This window comes from Vicugna pacos, chromosome X (genome assembly GCF_048564905.1).
Source record: "Vicugna pacos chromosome X, VicPac4, whole genome shotgun sequence".
NCBI lineage: Eukaryota > Metazoa > Chordata > Mammalia > Artiodactyla > Camelidae > Vicugna > Vicugna pacos.
The window spans coordinates 106,049,661-106,068,063 of record NC_133023.1 but is presented as its reverse complement, the minus strand read 5'-3'; the positions used below and the strand labels follow the sequence as shown (position 1 = coordinate 106,068,063).

Here is an 18,403-nt window from a genome sequence, read left to right as displayed (position 1 = left end):
TACTGGGGATTGAACTCAGGACCTTGTGCATGCTAAGCACATGCTCTACCACTGAGCTATACCCTCACCCTAGTTTTGTCTCTTCTAATCCTCTGTTCCTCTCTGCGCTCCTTTCTTACTAGTTATCCTCTGCTGAATCTGCACCAGCCACACTGGTTTCTCAAACAGACCCCAATGTGCTCCTGCTTCAGGGACTTGGCATCTGCTCTTCCTTCTGTCTGGACTATTTCCTCCCAAATACACACTGCTTGCTCCTCCATTCCTTTCACGTGTTAACTAAAAAGTTACCTTCTTGTTAAGGCCTTACCTGACAACCCTGTCTATTATGTTAACCACTGGGGACTTCCAATACTGCATCATCTTGTACACTATAAAAATGTCAACCACACATGGCAATATCTAATACAATTTAATGTCCCTCTACAACCTTCGCTGTATTTCTTAAATGCTTAATATTTTCCCCTGGTCCTCTTCACCATCTCACCTACTCTGGCTTATTTTATATTTTTCTTTTCCTCTACTAGAATAGAAGCTCCAGGAAAATAAGGATTTTTGTTCACTGCTGTATCCTCAGAGTCTAGAATAGAAACTCCCACGTAGTAGGTACTAAACATTTGCTGTATGAGTAAGTTTCACTGGGTTGGAGTGACAAGACTGTGCAGATTTGATATCTAGTGGTAGAGAAACCAAACCAAATGGCATGTGATACAGTCATGTATAGGGTCCTTCTTCAGCTCAAGAGGAGGCAGATACAAGGAATGTAATCAGTACAGAATAGTACAAAGGTTCTGTACAACAAAATCTCACTAATTAAGACCATTGAACATCTCTGCAAAACTCTCCTCACACTTTAATACAAGGTTACTCTTCACTGAAACAAGTTGAAAGGGGAATTAGCCAGGAACATTCTTTTTGGTGTGGTTGCTGACAGGTAGAGTCTCCCTGGCGACCAATTCCAGCACCGAAGCAGAGTTTCTGAAGACTGCAAGCAAAGGTAAGAGCTACAAGAACCCTTGGAAAGACTTGCCATTTGATTTTCGACTGTTCTCTATCTTTGTACAGTGTTAGGGCTAATCGGTGTTGTTTCCTTCCCTAATAATTCCTTTCTCCCCCTAAATTTAAAGTGAAATTACAGGGAAAAAGTTGTCTCTCAGTAATGTCCCAATCAAGTACTTCCCAAAGACTATTTGAGTTTTCTGCTTGGAATCCCATGCCAGCCACAGCTCCTGAAACTGTTTCCTAACAGGAACAAGCCCAGGATAATCTCGGTCTCAATTCTAGCTCTACTGCTTAGCCAACTTCATGAGTTTGGGTAAATTATACATCCTCTGTAACTGAACTTTCTCACCTTTACAATGGGTCTAAAATCTACCTTATAGATTTGTGGAGAGGAGTTTATAAAACATGAAATCACATCATGAAGAATAAAGTACAGAATGCACTTACATTAAGATAATGCTTTGTGACAGGGACATTGTGCTATACACCAGAAACTGACACATTGTAATTAACTGTACTTCAATAAAAAAGAAAGATAACACTTTGTATATGACACTAAAAGCATAGGCAACAAAAGCAAAAATCATCTAGTGGGACCACCTGAAACTAAAAAGCTTTTGGACAGCAAAAGAAACAATCAACAAATGGAAAAGCAACCTGTGGGAGAAAATATTTGCAATCTGTATATTTGATAAGGGGTTAATAACTAAAATATATAAAGAACTCATACAACTCAATAGTAAAAACAAACAAAAAAAAACAGGAAACAAATCCAATTTAAAATGTGCAAAAGACCTGAAAAGACATTTTTCCAACAATATATACAGATGATCAACAGGTATATGAAACAGTGCTCTCCATCACTAATCAGCAGGGAAATGCAAATGAAAATCACAATGAGATAGTACCTGACACCTGTTAGGATGTCTATTCTCAAAAAGAAAAGAGATAACAAATGTTGGTGAGGATGTGGAAAAAAAGGGAACCCTGTACAGTGTTGGTGGGAATGTAAATTGGCACAAGCATTGTGGAAAACAGTATGGAAGTTCTCCAAAAACTTAAAAATTGAACTCTCATGTGATCCAGCAATCCCACTTCTGGGTATATACCCAAAGGAAATGAAATCAAGATCTTGAATAGATAACTGAACTTCAAAAAAAAAAAAAGATGATGCTATGACAGAACTTTGGGCCTTACCTCTACATACATCTAGCCAAACTAACAAAGTAGCTGGGTGCTTCCTCTGACTCTAGCAGTAGGAAGATAGGAAAGGGGTACACAGTATTCAATTCTGTGCCTGCCCCTCACTAATTCTGAAGTATTCCTTATTTCTTTTATGTTCTGTGGTCCAAGCAAGCAGGACCTACTCCAGTACATCTGTAGCTTTCATGGAAAACCCAGTTGTTGAGTCCCTTTCCTGAAATAAAAGGTTCTCTAGCTTCAAATCTGAAATATGCAAGGACAGGACATCCTACATGGAAACAGACCCTTTCTTCTAAATATATTAAACACCCTTCTTTGTGTTTCTTTCATAAGCACAAAGCTTTCAAGCCTCTTAGCAGGATGCTCCTTGCTTTTCAAAGAACATTTAGCATTACCAAGGGAAGTTCCAGAAGCATTCGGGGAGCTCTAGGTCCCTATGTCTTTTGTGCCTGATTATTTTTTTAATCATCTCTGAGGGTATAACATGGGAGCCAGATTATCAATTACTGCTCAGGGTGCCTACAAACTTCATGCCTCACAGACCACAACCTCTTGTTATTTGAAAAGATCCCGAGGATAAAAAATGTCTATGACAAAAAATCAAGCAATACTGGTGCTGCACTCATCTATAACAATCCTGCATCAAGTTTGTGAGGTGTCATAACATGGAATGGATTGCCATCTTTTAATATATACATTTTTATTGAAGTCTACTCAGTTTCCAATGTTGTGTCAATTTCTGGTGTACAGCATAATGTTTCAGTCATACATATACATTCATACATTCGTTTTCATATTCTTTTTCACCATAAGTTACAAAAAGATACTGAATATAGTTTCCTGTGCTATACAGTATGAACTTATTGTTTATCTGTTTTATATATAGTAGTATCTGCAAATCTGAAACTCTCAATTTATCCCTTCCCACCCCCTTCCCCCCAGCCCCCAACTCTGTAACCATAAGTTTAGTTTGTTTTCTGTGTCTGTGAGCCTGTTTCTGTTTTGTAAATAAGGATTACCATTTTGATAGGCTCAGTCAATCAGTCAGTCCCTGAACAGATGTTCATTTCTGTCTGCTCAATGTCATGCTCTGTGCTAGATGGGGATAAGGCTGACAGGGCTTCCCTTGTAGACCTCAGGCTAGTAGACGACCCAGGCCCACCAACGATCCATCATGTGAAAGCAGAGGTAGCTGGAGCCAGCACAGTGGCAATCATGCTGGACGAGAGGGGAGGGATATGAGAAGGAAGGCAGGGATGGAATTAAACAGAATTTTCTTCATCAAATCCATCAATTCTTTCCTAAGTGTCACTTTTCTATCTTACTGTCTACATGATCAACAACCCGTTGCCTACTTCTTGAAGAAACTGTAGTAATACTTTATGAAAGTATTGAATATATGAAACTATAGTTCATTCATCCAACAATGATAATTTCTTACAATATTAGAAAGGATATGATTTTAAGCCTTAAGAAAACATTTTTCTTATATTGTGTGAAGAGCAGTGGCATGGATGTAGTCACTGGCTCATTTCTACACCAGAATATTTTTCATACAATTAAGTTCTACTTAAAAATAAAATGCAAGTCTCTTCAGTCGCTGAACTCTCACTCTCTGAATATCTGCTATAATGATCTGCTAATTTACACAAAATTCATTACCCAAACCTACTAAATAAACCTGTTTTAGGCTGCAGACAAGACTATGTTTAAGTCATGCACACTTAGGTAAAAGCATGTACTTTGCTGCTATTGTATCTCAGATATTCTGATAGAACAGTGTCTAGACTTTATGTTGTTTAAATGTGTTATGTTTTATAGATATCCTCTATCAGTAAAAGGTCTTCTAATAAAGCAGAGTAACTAATGAAGGAAATGGGTAAGACGCCCAAGTAAGTGCATGCACTACAAGAACAGCTGGGAATGATAAAGCACATTGAGAATTGACTATGTCTGCTAGTCTGTTTCTGTTCTGTAGAAGAGTTAATTAATGTCCTCTTTTTTCTTTTTTTTTAAGGATTCCACATATGAATGATATCATATAGTATTTTTCCTTCTCTTTCTGGCTTACTTCACTTGCAATGACAATCTCCAGGTCCATCCATATTGCTGCAAATGGCATTATTTTATTCTTTTTTATGGCTGAGTAGTATTCCATTGTATAAATAGACCACAGCTTCTTTATCCAGTCATCTGTTACTGGACATTTAAGTTCTTTCCATGTCTTGGCTATTGTAAATAGTGTTGCTATGAACACTGGGATGCGTGTATCTTTTCAAATTAGGGTTCCCTCCAGATAAATGCCCAGGAGTGGGATTGCTGGATCATATGGCAAGTCTATTTTTAGTTTTTTTTTAGAAATTGACACATTGTAACTGAATATACTTCAACAAAAAAAAGAATTGCATGGCTCACAGGGAATTATATTCAATACCTTATAATGGCCTATAATGAAAAAGAATGTGAAAAATATATATATTTACATATATAACTGAATCACTCTACTGTACACCAGAAATTAACAACATTGTAAACTGACTACACTTCAATTTAGAGAAAGAAAAGAAAACTCCCAATCCTACCACTTCATAATATGAAAAGCTACTTAAGGATTCTGAAAGCATTATTGCTTCTCTTATGAGTTATAAATTGAAGGATGCAAATGGAACTAAAGCGACAATTCAATTTAAAAAAGGGTTGAATGGCTATTAGTTTTAAGCTTGGCCATGCACGATGTCCTTAACACCTGTGAATCACAAATACAGTGGTGAATATTTACACCTTGCTGGGTAAAGTGAGTGTGATTATGGCAGGAGCAGACCTATCACGTTCAACACACAATCACAAATGCGGTCTCATGTTAGCAAGAGTTGTAGTACGCCACGTAAAGGGAATGCAAACAGACTGCCACCGTGAGCTCTGTTTTTCATCCCACTGCTCTGTGTGTAGCTTCAGACAGTGGTTCTTAGCCAAACACCTCTGAGCTCTCCTGTCAGGAAGGCAAGATTCTCCCCTGTTCCTTAGATCCAGACACAGATGAACCTCATACATTTCCAGTTTAACTCATTTCTTCACCAGCTCTTTCTTCCTTACCTCCTCCCACCAGCAAAGAGTAACAGAGACTACAGCTTCCAGCTCCCTCCTTTCATCACCAGACCTCACACAAATGTGCCTTCCATTTTAAGAAACCTCTCAAGAAGTCCTCTTGTTTATTTGATTTTGCTAGGTGTTACTGGCATGGAGTGCTCATCCTTAACATATTATTTTGTTATTTATTTACATATCCATGTACACTGTAACATAGAAGTAAAATGTAATCCATTCTCAATATTATATACTGAGCAGTGTCAAGTATTATGGTTTACTATGTACAAAATACCTACTAATGAGTTTATCAAATATTAAATAACTAGATAATACTGCAATTTACATTTTATCCAAATTCTTGGTAGATTGTTAAATAGGTGTATTAAGGAGTTTAGTGATATCAGGCAAGTTGGCATTTTCCTATGGGTTAGGAACGCATTTTTATTTTTCCCATTCAAAATAATGAAATTACTGGCTTTTGTTCTCTGAAAATTTGTTAACAAACAAATGTTCAAGAACAGATTAGATTCACAAAAAGAGGGACACCTGTATAATAGCAGTTACCATAATGCTTATTTGTTCTTCTACTATTTAAAGTGTTTCAAGAAAAAGAAGCAATCAAGTCTATTTGTAAATGTATTGTCTTAATTTGAAAGTCATTAAATGCCGGCAGCAGTTAAGGTTGCTCTATTTATTGCTTTTAAAAAAAGATAAAAAGCCAATCACTTATATTTATATTCAGTCTAGGAGATTGCTCATCTGTATTCAATTGTGTTTTTTGTTTTCATTTTGATGGAAAAATATTCATAGATGTTATTTCTGTTCTTTCAGTTTTGTTTAATAAAACTATGCCCTACACCTCCATTACTTACGTCAACATTAGCCTCTCACCTGTGGTCCAGAGATAGATATTCCTCATCCGAATCTTGTGTCAGCAGGGCATCTTTATTGGACTCCTCTGCAGTGAAAAGTTCCTGCAGAAAAACTGGCATTTTAGATACTTAAAATGTACTTAGAGTACAAAATACCTGACATTATTTGTATAGGATGTATCAACTTTGAAAGCAATCTCACACCCAACTCATCTATATATCAGTGTGAGAAAGGCACTTTATTTTACAGATGTGAAAACTGAGCATTATAGAGATAGAATGATTTGGTCAAAGACAAACAGCTAGTAGATGCAGAATCAAAGATCCTTTTCAAAGTTGAAGTCTTGAGGTGCGTGCTCTTCCACTGTGCTACAGAGCCACACTGTGAAAATCATCTTCCTCCAAAAACCTCTCTGTTCTCACAAGATTTGTTCTCTAAAATGACCACTAATATGGAGCAAATATCCTAGAAACCCTGAGAAAAACTGGGATAGATCACAAATAGAGATCTTGTGTCATGAGGACTAGGGTGAGGGGTAGTGTGACAAATGAGATTTTTCTCTTTCTCAGAGGAGGGAGATTTGGGGGGTGACCCTCTAGATGGGATGTCGACCTTCTCATGACAGTTATGAGAGCTTAAATCACAGTCACCAGAGAAGGATAATGAATGGGCCAACCAGACCAAGAACTTCATTCAATTGCTTTCTCTCCACCACTTTTCTCACTGTCTTAAATTTGGAAAAGTGATAACACAGATCACTACTCTAAAATTTAACATAAAGGAGTCCTTCACAGCTTCTGTAATGTGGTCAGAGGAAAAGTAAAGCAGGTCTTTTGCCTTCTCTGGGTCCCACCCATAACAGTGCTAACGCTAATACTAATAATAAGAATGACGACAATCATGGTGACTGTAAGAGCTCACATTTACTGAATGCTGACCAGATATGAGGTGATGTCTTATTTGCTCTTCATGACAACCATAAAAAGAGTTATTACTATCGCCATTTATAGAAAAGGAAACTGAGGCTAAAAGACGTGGCTTAGATAAGGTCCTGCAGCTGGTAGAGTCAGAATGGGAAATCAGGTGGTCTGGATAAAGAGGCCTGTCTTGTCACGTAGGTGAATGTGTTGTATGTCACAAGGTCATCACAACATGAACACAGCTCAAAGAGAGTTTTTGATTTCACCCCCAGTTCCTGTCCCCCCCGACCTGCCCAATCCACACTATCCCAGTCTTGCTCAAGTCACTTGATGGCAATTTCATTCACTGAGCTGCTCAGTACTAAAAACTAAGAGTCATCCTTGAGTCATTTCTCTGTCTTCTCCCATCCATTTGCATCGCATTAGCAAAGACTTTGGGCTCTACTTCCAAAATATCACGCAAATCTGTGTACATCTATCTCCATGACAACAATCCTAGTCCAAACCCTATCAGCTTTCACATCACTCCCCGATACTCCTCATCCCAGCCAGCAGCAGCCTGATCTTTTAAAAAGAAAATCAGATCATGTCATCCTCCTGCTTTCCACTGCACTTGGAATAAAACCCAAACTCATTACCATGGTTCTCAAAGTCCTACATCAGCTGGCCCCTGCCTACCTCTTGTACCTTATTTTTTATTACTCTGTTCTTCAGGGTTTCTGTTCAAAAGACAGGTCACCAGAGAGAGGCCTTCCCTGAGCACTCTGTCTGAACTCCCTACTCCCACCTGTCATTAGCACGTGATCCTGTCTCCATCACATATGTCAATGCTACTTGCCTATTGTCTGTTTCCCCAGCACTGAGCACAGTGCCTGGCATATAGTATGTGCTTATTAAATATGTTAATTAGGAAATAATTCATTAGCCTGAAGCTATCAGTTGGATTCTAAAGACTGATTTTTCTTTTTAGAGACAGATTCTGTGAGTGCTATATGATGAGAATACTAAGTCAGCAATGGGTGGGCAGGAGACCTGCCTGAACACTCACCTCATGACAGAAGCCTTCCTTTATCCTCCTGCCAAAAGGATCACTTCTCTTAACATGTCACAGCCCCAAGCCCTTGTGTACCTCTTTAAAATGATATCAGAGTCAGTGAGTGTGCATTTCTTCTAGGTGCGTCCAGATCTCCACTCACAAGTTCACCTTCTGAAACACAGGAGCTGATCTTTTCTCATTCATGTATCTATTTTAACACAACCTTCAGCACACATCAGGTGCTTTAGTCATGTCATCCAGTGGCCGAGGAACCCAAGGGGACATGGCCTTTCAAAGGAAGCTCACAGGGTCACAATGTGGGAGGCATACACACAACATACTCACCTGCAGAGTTTGAGCTTTAAGGGCACAAACAGTCCCCACCAGATAAAACTGATCCTTCAAAGGAAAATTTGTAGCAGACGACTCATAGGATTGTCTGGGAAAGAAGCTACGGAAGAGCAACAGGGGCTCTAAGGGAGACAGAGACACATGCAACAGTCTATTAGAGAGACAGGCCGATTATGCAAGAAGCCAGGCACATTTATTCATTTGTTATACTTTTAGATCTCAGTGGCAAAAAACTTAATTATATTGCGAGTTTATGGCATATTATGAACACAGATAAAGTTCCCACTCTCATTTTTATTTTTTTTCTCTCTGTCCCTTCCCTACCCACAGGCACCCACTCTGATCTACCACCTTAAATATATATCCTTGTAAAATATGTAGTCTGGTTTTATGTACTGTATGTTTTTGCAGTTTACGAAAGTGATATCGTGCTATATGTCTCATTCTGGTTTCTCAGCTTTTTTAAATCAACAATATGGTTTTAAGATCTAACCACGTTGTACTATGTATATCCAGAGTTTTTTGCTTTTAACTATTACAGAGTTTTCCATATTGTATATTTCCCAAATTTTACTTGGCCATTTCCCTAATGATGCACACCTAGAATGTCTCGAACTCCCACCTACCACTAACAACACTATGACATACACAGTACATGTTTCCTTAGACACAGATCTCACTGGAAGTTCACCTCTGAGATATTTCCACTGAACGATAGGACTGCTGAGTTACAAGATATCAGCAGAACTTACATTCACTCTGTTTTCCAGGATAGTTTCATGAGTTTATATTTCTCAACACTCACTGTATTAGTGCTTTCAATTTTCATGTCCTCACCAACATTTGCTATTATTCACACTTCTAAATGTTGCCATTCTGATGGATGTACAGTGCTACTGCTCATTGGTTTTCAAATTTTTTAAGTGAGTTTGAGCATCCTTTCACATTTTTGTTGGGCTATTTACCTCTGACTCAAGCCCTACAAGTTTTAATGGCACAAAATCAGTGTTTATGTTAATTTATCAGCTTGCAGCTCCTGAAACCTTAATAATTATAAATTCAGATCCTATATCCACATGACAGACACAGATGTGGTTTGTGATTTGTAAATGACACATTTTTTTTCTACTCAAACTCCGAGAGAGATAGCAAACATATTCCTTCTCTAGACCAGTGGACAGAATTTTACTGATAATTTTAAGTCCTAGGTTTTACGTGTTGGTCCTTGAATGAGTATTAGAACTCCAGATCCCAACCAGTGGAACCAATGAATGATTTAAAATTCACTGAGGCCACCACAAAATCAGCTCCCTCTTATCACTGGGTCCTGTACTTTATCCTTTAAGTTCTGGCACCCATGGATTTCCCTTAAGATTGGCTATGCATTAAACTTCTTAAATTAGGTTTAACAATAATTTCCTTGTATTTACAGAAAGGAAGAGCCATCCTTATCAGTTCAGCCATGTTACTATATAACTCCACCTTGTAAATTTCATTTTTTTTAAGTCTAATTAATGTCTGTAACTAAAACTTGTGGTCATAAGAGTGTCAGAGAGTTTGAGAGTACAGACAGTGGAAGGGCATTTATATTAGCAATGAAGAGCTGCATAACTCATGAACTTCATCTAGATCAGATTAAAAACTGAATTGCTCACCATTAGAAACATCTCTTAGACTCAGGATGAATTTCACATATTCATAAGAAGGGCTGCTATCACGTTCAACGTTTCTTCTTCTTAAATGACAGCAAAAATCAATATGTTTCCCTACTAAAAGAAAACAGATACAAAACAAATTGACATTGGTACTTAACTATATTCTGCAGATTATTTCATACAACTATTGTCTTACTTAGAGTAGATTTTACAAAATTACTATTTTCTTTCCATGAATGTTAGCATTTGCATAGCTATCTATGTTATATCTGTAGAGTGGGGTACCAACTAGAACATAATTTATATAACAGTAATGCAATTATGCAAAAGCTGAAACTATCAAGGTTCATGATAATGAACAAGATTTAATGAAAGAGAGATTCTTTAACACTAGAAATATAATTTATGAAATTATATTAAGTTAAATTAATATAGGATCAGCAGCTATATTGGCTCTCATGTCATTATTTTTATCTTTCTCTCAGTGATTGTTATCTGTCTCTTAAAACCTAAAACTTACTATTTGAAAAAAACAATCTGTACCTGAATTTGATAAAGGAAATTTGAAAGCAATCTTTTCGGAGACGTCACTTTTCTCTTCCTCAGGCAGAAGGCTTAATAAGTTTTTACCCACAAGTTCATCCTCAAGAGGGAAAGAGAGAATAAACTGTGTTATATGTGCTACTATATTCATTTCCTCTGTCTCCTTATCTACATTAAGCTTATCATCTGATCCATCTTAAGGTCATGCCCATTAGATTTCTAAAAGTCCCAATTCACATTACCCCATCCTATGACCATCACCTCCTAAATTTCCAGTACACTCACGCAAGTACCCCACCTCTCCAATGATTGCCCCACCCACTGAGACCTCCAGCCCATTCCTACCACAGTTTCAGTGTGCCTTATCACCTTCAAACTGTTACATCCCTCCTTATCCAGTTCAGATTCCATAGTCAATCATTATAATCACAACCATGAGCTTTTATTTCCCTGGGGAAATCCCAACTCTGCTTAAGTTCAACTCTTCATTGACCCTATACCTTCCTTATTTTGTGGTAGCGTCAGTGAATTTTAAATCATTCATTGGCTCCACTGGCTCCATCCAAGCAACTGAATGTGTATGGAGGAAAATCCACAACCATGCTGTGTATCATTTTTAAAGGGCACTTAGCTCTGCCTAGAAATCATTCCACAGTTCCCTAGACAATTTACTCTCCTACTCTTCAGTATGGTTTCTTGCCTCTTCTTCTTTCTTCAAACCTGCAAGCCTCCGACCCTCGCCACCATCCTCATATTCAGCTTTGGATCACATTTCTTATTTCAATGAAAAACAAAGGGAGAAGGAAATGTCAATATCTCCCTGCACCAAATCTACCAACCTATCTGCTCCTGCTTTCTTTCTTATTTCACTGAGTAAGCTTCTCCCTAAGTCTAGTGCACTGTCTTTCTCCTTCTCTCAACTGTTCAAGGACATCATTCCAGAAAGTCTCCCCATTCTCCCCACATCATCAAACTTTCCCTTTCTGCTGGGCTTTTCCCATAGTATGCAAATGCTATATCAGAGATGCTTTAATAACTGTCATTTTGCAAATGAAAACAACAGAAAATTCCCCAAATCCAAAACCTTCCTTGGCACTACATCCTTTCCTCCAGCTCTGTTTCTCTGGTTCACTTTAGAACAAAAATTCTTGAAAGGAATTACACTTGCTGTCTCTAGTTTCTTCACCTATCAGTCTCCCTCGAAACCACACTAATCAGATTTTTATCCTAACCACTCTATTTTTGCAAGGTTGCCAATGACCTCCACTTTGCCAAATTCAGTACTCCATTCTCAATCATCATCTTACCCAACATCTCAGCATGATACAACTGATTTCTCCTTCTCCCTTGAAACACTCTGTTTGCTTGGCTTCCAGGATACCATACACATATGGATATCCTTCTGCTTCAAAGGCTACTCCTTCACAGTTTTCCTTGCTGGGTCTTTCTCCTCTTCCTGAGTACTTGGCATTGGACTGCCCAGGGCCTCATCATTGGACCTCTTCTCTTACTGCACTGTCTCCCTGCATAGTCTCTTCCAGTTCCATCTCATTAAACACCATCTAACTATCAGTGACTCCCAACTTCTCATCTCTAGTCCAGACTTCTCCATGAACTCTTCTTGATAAACTAAATTTGGATGTGTAATAGGATTTCAATTTTAAGGCATCCAAAACAGTGCATCTGATATTTTCCCTCACAAACCATGCTTCTCCCTCAGTCTTACTCATTTCAGTAAAGGGTACCATTTACCCACATGCTTGTCCTTGATTTGCCTGTTTCCTCTCAAACCCCAAAACCAGTCCATCAGCAACTCTGTTGGTTCTACCATCAAAATACATAAAAAAGCTGTCTAATTCTCACCACTTGGCTTAAGCCATCATTCTTATCTTAGATGGCTGCGGTAGCCTTCCCTGATCTCCCTGCATCTATTTTTGTCACACTCTTGCTTCCACTCCATTTTCCACAGAGCAGCTAGAGTGATTAATTTAAAACATAAGTCAGACCAAGTCATTCAGAAAATGCTCAGCATTTCCCACTGGCTACCCAAGTCATTCAGAGGAAAAGCCAAAGTACTTCCATTGTCCTTTATAGCTCTGTTCTCTGGCCCTTTGCTACCTATTGACCTTGGCGCCTCCCACTCTCTCATTCACTGTACTTCAGGTACACTCAGCTCCTTGCTCATATCCAGATACACCAAGCAGACAGTCATCTTGGGGCCCTTAAACTTGCTCTTCATTCAGCGTGAAAAACTCTTTCTCAGATACTTACTTCATTGAAGTCTTGACCCAAAAGTATTTTAAACAGAATCAGTTCCCTGACATTTTCTTCCTATCTTTGTTTTCATACCACTTATCACTACCTGACATCAGAGCCACGTGTATATGTTTATCTGTTTATTACCTGTCTCCCTCAATAAAATATGAATTTCATTAGAACAGAGACTTTGGCTGTCTCATTCACTGCTACATTCTCAACACCTAGAACACAGCTTCACACAATTGAGCACTCAATAAATATTAGTTGAATAAATGATTAATGCTGTACCATGTAGTTGAAATATGGCAACATGTGAATAAACTATCAGACATTGAGTTAAGTAATGAGTTTTTAATGTGATAGGAACAAAATAATAAACAAAGTATTCTGTGTAGCTTAATAATGGTTTTGGGTGATGAACCACAGATTCAAATGATTTTAACTGATTAATATTAATAATCTACAGTAAAAATTCAGAAATATATTTTTATGGCCCATTTGTAGAAGGCAGCCTATGAGTTGGCCAATGTTCAAATTAGCAGATGGATCCTGTCTCAATCAAGAAAAAGCTTGGCTCAATTCAGGGCAGAAATATAACCTTAATTTAGCACAGCAAACATTATGAAATTAACAGGCAATAGATTTTGACAATGAAAGTCACACAGTAAGAAACTGACTTCCCAAAAGAAATATTTTTCATTAAACTCAACTTTTTCAATAAAAATGCTTTCATTGGTTTAGTTATAAAATACACTTTAGGTACCAAACCAAGTTATCTCTGGTCAGTAGAGACTACTCATTTATTCATTCATCTAATGTGTGATTAACAACTGCTCCATGTCAGAACATTGTTCTAGGTACATTTACACTAACTAGCTCACTTAATACCCTGTGAAAGGAAGAATTATCTTCTATTTCATTCATTGAGAAATTAAAGCTGGTCCAATTGTTGAAGGGTCACAAGTTCAGAGATGAGATTCACATCCAGCTGCATCCGACCCCATATTCATTTTTCGATCCACTACACCATTGCTGCCTTGAGTCCAATTTGCACCAAGAGCAGCCAATTTGCTACTGGGCCAGTTTTTGCATTTTAAATATTCTATGTGAAGTAATTTATTATTATTTTTTGGCTGAGACGTATGAGAGTTAAAAAAGATGAAATTGACATGTTCATTATAATTTAAATGAACACATAGTTCAGTAGGACAGACGACACATGCACAAACAATTATGGCCAAGTATAAAATAATACTCTAAGGAGAGGTACAAAGTGCTAAGGCTTACCAGTTCTTTCACTGGTAGAAGAATGGAGGATAGCATTGTCACTTAAAAAATTCAAAGTGAACAGTCTTCAAATATATGTATATATATGCATGACTGGGACATTATGCTGTACACCAGAAATTGAAACATTGTAACCTCAATTAAAAATTTTTTTTAAAGTGAGCAGTTCTTTTAATAGCATACATTCCCTTGGATGGAAAACAATGGCAATGAGTTTCTTGTTAATTAACTACATTCTTTAAGGAAGATGACAGTGACAATGAATGCTTTATCACTGACCACCAACTTAAAACAGTGGTCCTAACAATCATTCCAGTGACCTTGCTTTATAGTTAGACAAAGGGCAGAGACCTGAAAGCATTATCAACACCATGTTATTTTTGTAAATTTTTGGCATTTGCTCTCCTTATTACACAAGGCAGAAGGATCAAGGTACTTGGAGCTTAATGAAGCAAGGACAAATACTAGTGAAAAATTAAGGAGTTTTTTTAAAAGCCAAGTTTGCAAATACCTATTAGTTGTCCCACACATATTAGTAAGGTGAGTCTCACTTATGCCAAAAAAAGAATAAAGAAATTTACTCCACTCCTTGACATTTAATGAGAATTCAGGCAAGCAGTATCTTTTTTGCTGGCAGAGACATTCACATTAAACCTGCATTAGAGAACTGTTCAACTGTATAGGGCATCAAGAAGGATAAGAGCCTAGGTACGAGATTTGGACTACATCCTGAATCAAACAAGACTCATCATCAGTCTCTACTATGATGTAATCTTCGCAGGGAGAACAGAGCAAAACTCACCACAATTATCACAAACTAGCCATATAACCTATGTTCAAAATTTGCTAAAGTATTTTTATTATTATTATTGAAGTACAGTCAGTTACAATGTGTCAATCTCTGGTGTACAGCATAATGTCTCAGTCATGCATATACATACATATATTTGTTTTCATATTTGCTAAAGTCTCTTAAAAACTCCATGCTGAGAAACACTTTACGTGATGAAATGTGTATTTGAAAAGTTTCCTTTGTTTAGAAATTATAAAAGATAACAAGCCTGTGTTTTACATTTTTGAGGGGAGTGATGAGGTAGGGTGCATAGAAAGGCAGGCTGCTTGGACAGGAAGTAGTGAATATAAGTAACTGCAAGTTACCGCTACAAGTTACTATAAGTTTTTCCAAAGGGAAAACTGTCAATGAAATCAATAATTGGGAAAATGTGATGGCAGATTTCAGGCATAAGCTAAATGCCATGATAATGATATTAGCCATCATTTTAGTCATGGTATGTTTTATAACATCATAACTTGACTTTTCCCATCTTTTTGTCACACCTCCATCCAATCCATCAGCAAAACTTATTTTACCTCCAGAACACTGACTACTCCACATCCACCTTAATGCAACCCATCACCATCTATTGCCTGGATTATTGCAATAGCTTTCCAAGTGGACTCCCCACCTCCATGCCTACCCCCATAGCCTATTCTTAATAAAAGAGCCAGAGTGATTCTGATAAAAGTTAAGTTCAGGTCAGTTCCCTCATCTGCTCCTAACCCCCAAGTGCCTGGGAGGAATAGTCAAAGTCATTACAATGGCCCTAAACCAGGTGGACCTCTGTTACTGCTCTGACCCTCTCACCTCCTACTATTTTTCTTTTTGCTCACAGCACTGCCTCTTTACCATAGCTTTTCCACACCAAGTATTTTCCTGATTTCATGCCTTCTCCCTTGTTTTTGCATTTGACTGGAATGCACTTGCTCCAGTATCCACATGCCATTCAAGTCTCTGTCCAAATAATTAGATGGGCCCTCACTAACCACATCATTTGTAATAGCCCATTTCTGGTCACTCTCTAAGTAGTATTTTCCCCCATTTACCGTTGATAAACCAAAGCTAACATAGTAAGTGAGAGTTAAATTTTAATCTACAGATTTTTGACTCCAAAAACCAAGTTCTTTCCACCCCACCATGCTATCAGCTTAGAGTAGCCTAACAGACAGAGGTGCCTTGATTTTTACTGAAACTATAGACTCCTGGAGCCAAGCAGATACTCTAGAAATGGTTTGCTCTCCATATTAATGTAAGAGCAGTGACTCACAAAATGAAATTTTTAATCAAAGCCTAGAACAAATTGCATGGTTAAAAATTAAGATGAGATAGCATTTAATGAGGGGAAGTGTGAAATTGTGCCTCAGGAATAGTTCTTTTCAATCCTATTTTACAAGGATATATAAACTCATTCCCATTTAATGTTTATGTACAGATGCAATAACTATAGCTTTGTTTTTAAGTATACCAATCTCAGGTTACCAAGCCCATGGTTTAAGATTAGTAGTTCAAACCCACTACCTTAGGGTGACTGTGTATGCTATGTGTGTATGTACACGTGTGTGTGTCTGTGTGTGTGTGTATGTTACCTCAAACACTGAAGGGTGAAAGAGCCTCTTAAGAGTGAAAATTCTGAACCAAAATACATAAAGAATCAAGGATAATATTATAACATCATCACTGTGAAAAATCTTCATGTTTAGTAGGAAAAAGTCACCAGCCTCAATCAATGACCAATTTGGTTTAAGTAATATCTAATACCGTAAGAATTTGGGTAGTTTTCTGGTCTTCACTATAACAAAATTTAATCTGTAATTTAATCTGTAACATCTACAGTCTTTCTTTTAATATAGATTTAATAAAACCATTCTCCTTCTATAAATACTCCTAAGTTCAGTTCAATGAATATCTCTTATATTTGTATTTTATTCAGCTGTTTTGGCATCCTAAAATATAAATTAGATTTGAAAGTGTAAACTGTTTTCTAAAGGAAAGGAAGAGAATGAAAAATAAAGAAATGTATCATAGTATCTTTAAATAAAGAGAAAAGAATAGAAAAGCTCTCTGAATTTCCAAGTGGGCTATGCAACATGCTGGCCTGAAAAGCATTTTATTCTAGTGGAATAAGATCCTAATAAGCTCCACTTCTAACTTAACTAAATGGTAATTTAACAAAACTTCTATTACTTTACATTTTCAAACTTGAGTGCTATAGATCTGTGGGTCAGGGTTCGTTAAGTTCTTAGGACAACTCTGTGGAGTGAGGAATATGCAATGAAAGCAACAATCCAGATGTGATTAACACAACCAGCCAAGTGACAGATTTCAGGAGTGGTGGCAGTGGTGGTGGATGTCTTCACACAATATGAAGATAAATAGTACTTTCATATTGAAGTGATATATTTGTTAGGCGTGCAGACTGAAGATCCAGAAAAAAGTTTTAAGAAATCATATATTGTAAATCAATGGTGTTATGAAGAAATAGAAATTTTCCTGAGAGGGATAAAGTAACACCAAAGGGTTCAGAAATGAGTAACCAATTTTGAACATCAGAGACTCTAACTCATGTGTAGCTGTCTCCAGGGATACTTACAACATTGTTAAATTATGCGGTCATTTCTATTTTTTTCTAAATGATATCAGAGTTTCTTCTTCAATATAAAGAAACAAAAAGCAAATCCAACCTGGAAATGGATGCCATGAAGCAGCATGAACAAATCATGACATTCCTTGTTGAATGAGTATGTGGTGGACTCAAGACATGTACAAAATCAAACACGTTCATCCTGCTGAGGGCTGCCATGCAAAGTATTCTCCTTAGGGAGCCTCCACTGATTCAGAGAAGACTGTCATTTGACAAACCATGGTCTTCTTTGGAGATCCCCTTCAGGGTCAGTTTACAAACCACCCCCTACCTTACACATACACACACACTGTTTCATTACCTCTGATTGTTTTAGAAGTTTGTTTTTATACTTTTAAAATTGAAACCAATTGAGAGAACAACAAAACAGGTGCACATTTTAAACAACATTGAGAATGTCTTCTCTGATGAGTTGTGTGCTTCTGAAAACAAATAATGAACCTCTAAACCACACACAGAGTGATCCTTTCCCCAAAGCTGGAAGAACTTACTGGTATATGGCCAAGGAGAGAAAAGATGCTTTCAGCTGCGAAAATTATCACTCCATCTGTGCTCACGATTATCATAAAGCCATCTAATGACTAATGAAGAGAGAATAATAATGTAATTAAATAATGGAACAATAATAAAATGATAGCTTTATTTCTAAATCCACACATAATTATAATCACACACTGAAAATGTATTGTGGTCCTTAAATATCAATAAAGC

General features: G+C 37.3%; 1 protein-coding gene across 3 annotated transcripts in view; it reads right to left on the bottom strand.

The window, feature by feature from the left end:
- PASD1 (PAS domain containing repressor 1) overlaps positions 1-18,403 on the bottom strand; it is a 77,255-nt gene that overhangs the window by 46,793 nt on the left and 12,059 nt on the right. For all 3 annotated transcript variants that reach the window (XM_072956502.1, XM_072956503.1, XM_072956504.1), the window contains exons 5-9: positions 18,184-18,273; positions 10,668-10,767; positions 10,125-10,238; positions 8,464-8,591; positions 6,181-6,263 (exon numbers count right to left, since the gene is read on the bottom strand). In XM_072956502.1, the coding sequence (XP_072812603.1) occupies positions 6,181-6,263; positions 8,464-8,591; positions 10,125-10,238; positions 10,668-10,767; positions 18,184-18,273 (515 nt within the window). The remainder of the gene's footprint in view (positions 1-6,180; positions 6,264-8,463; positions 8,592-10,124; positions 10,239-10,667; positions 10,768-18,183; positions 18,274-18,403) is intronic.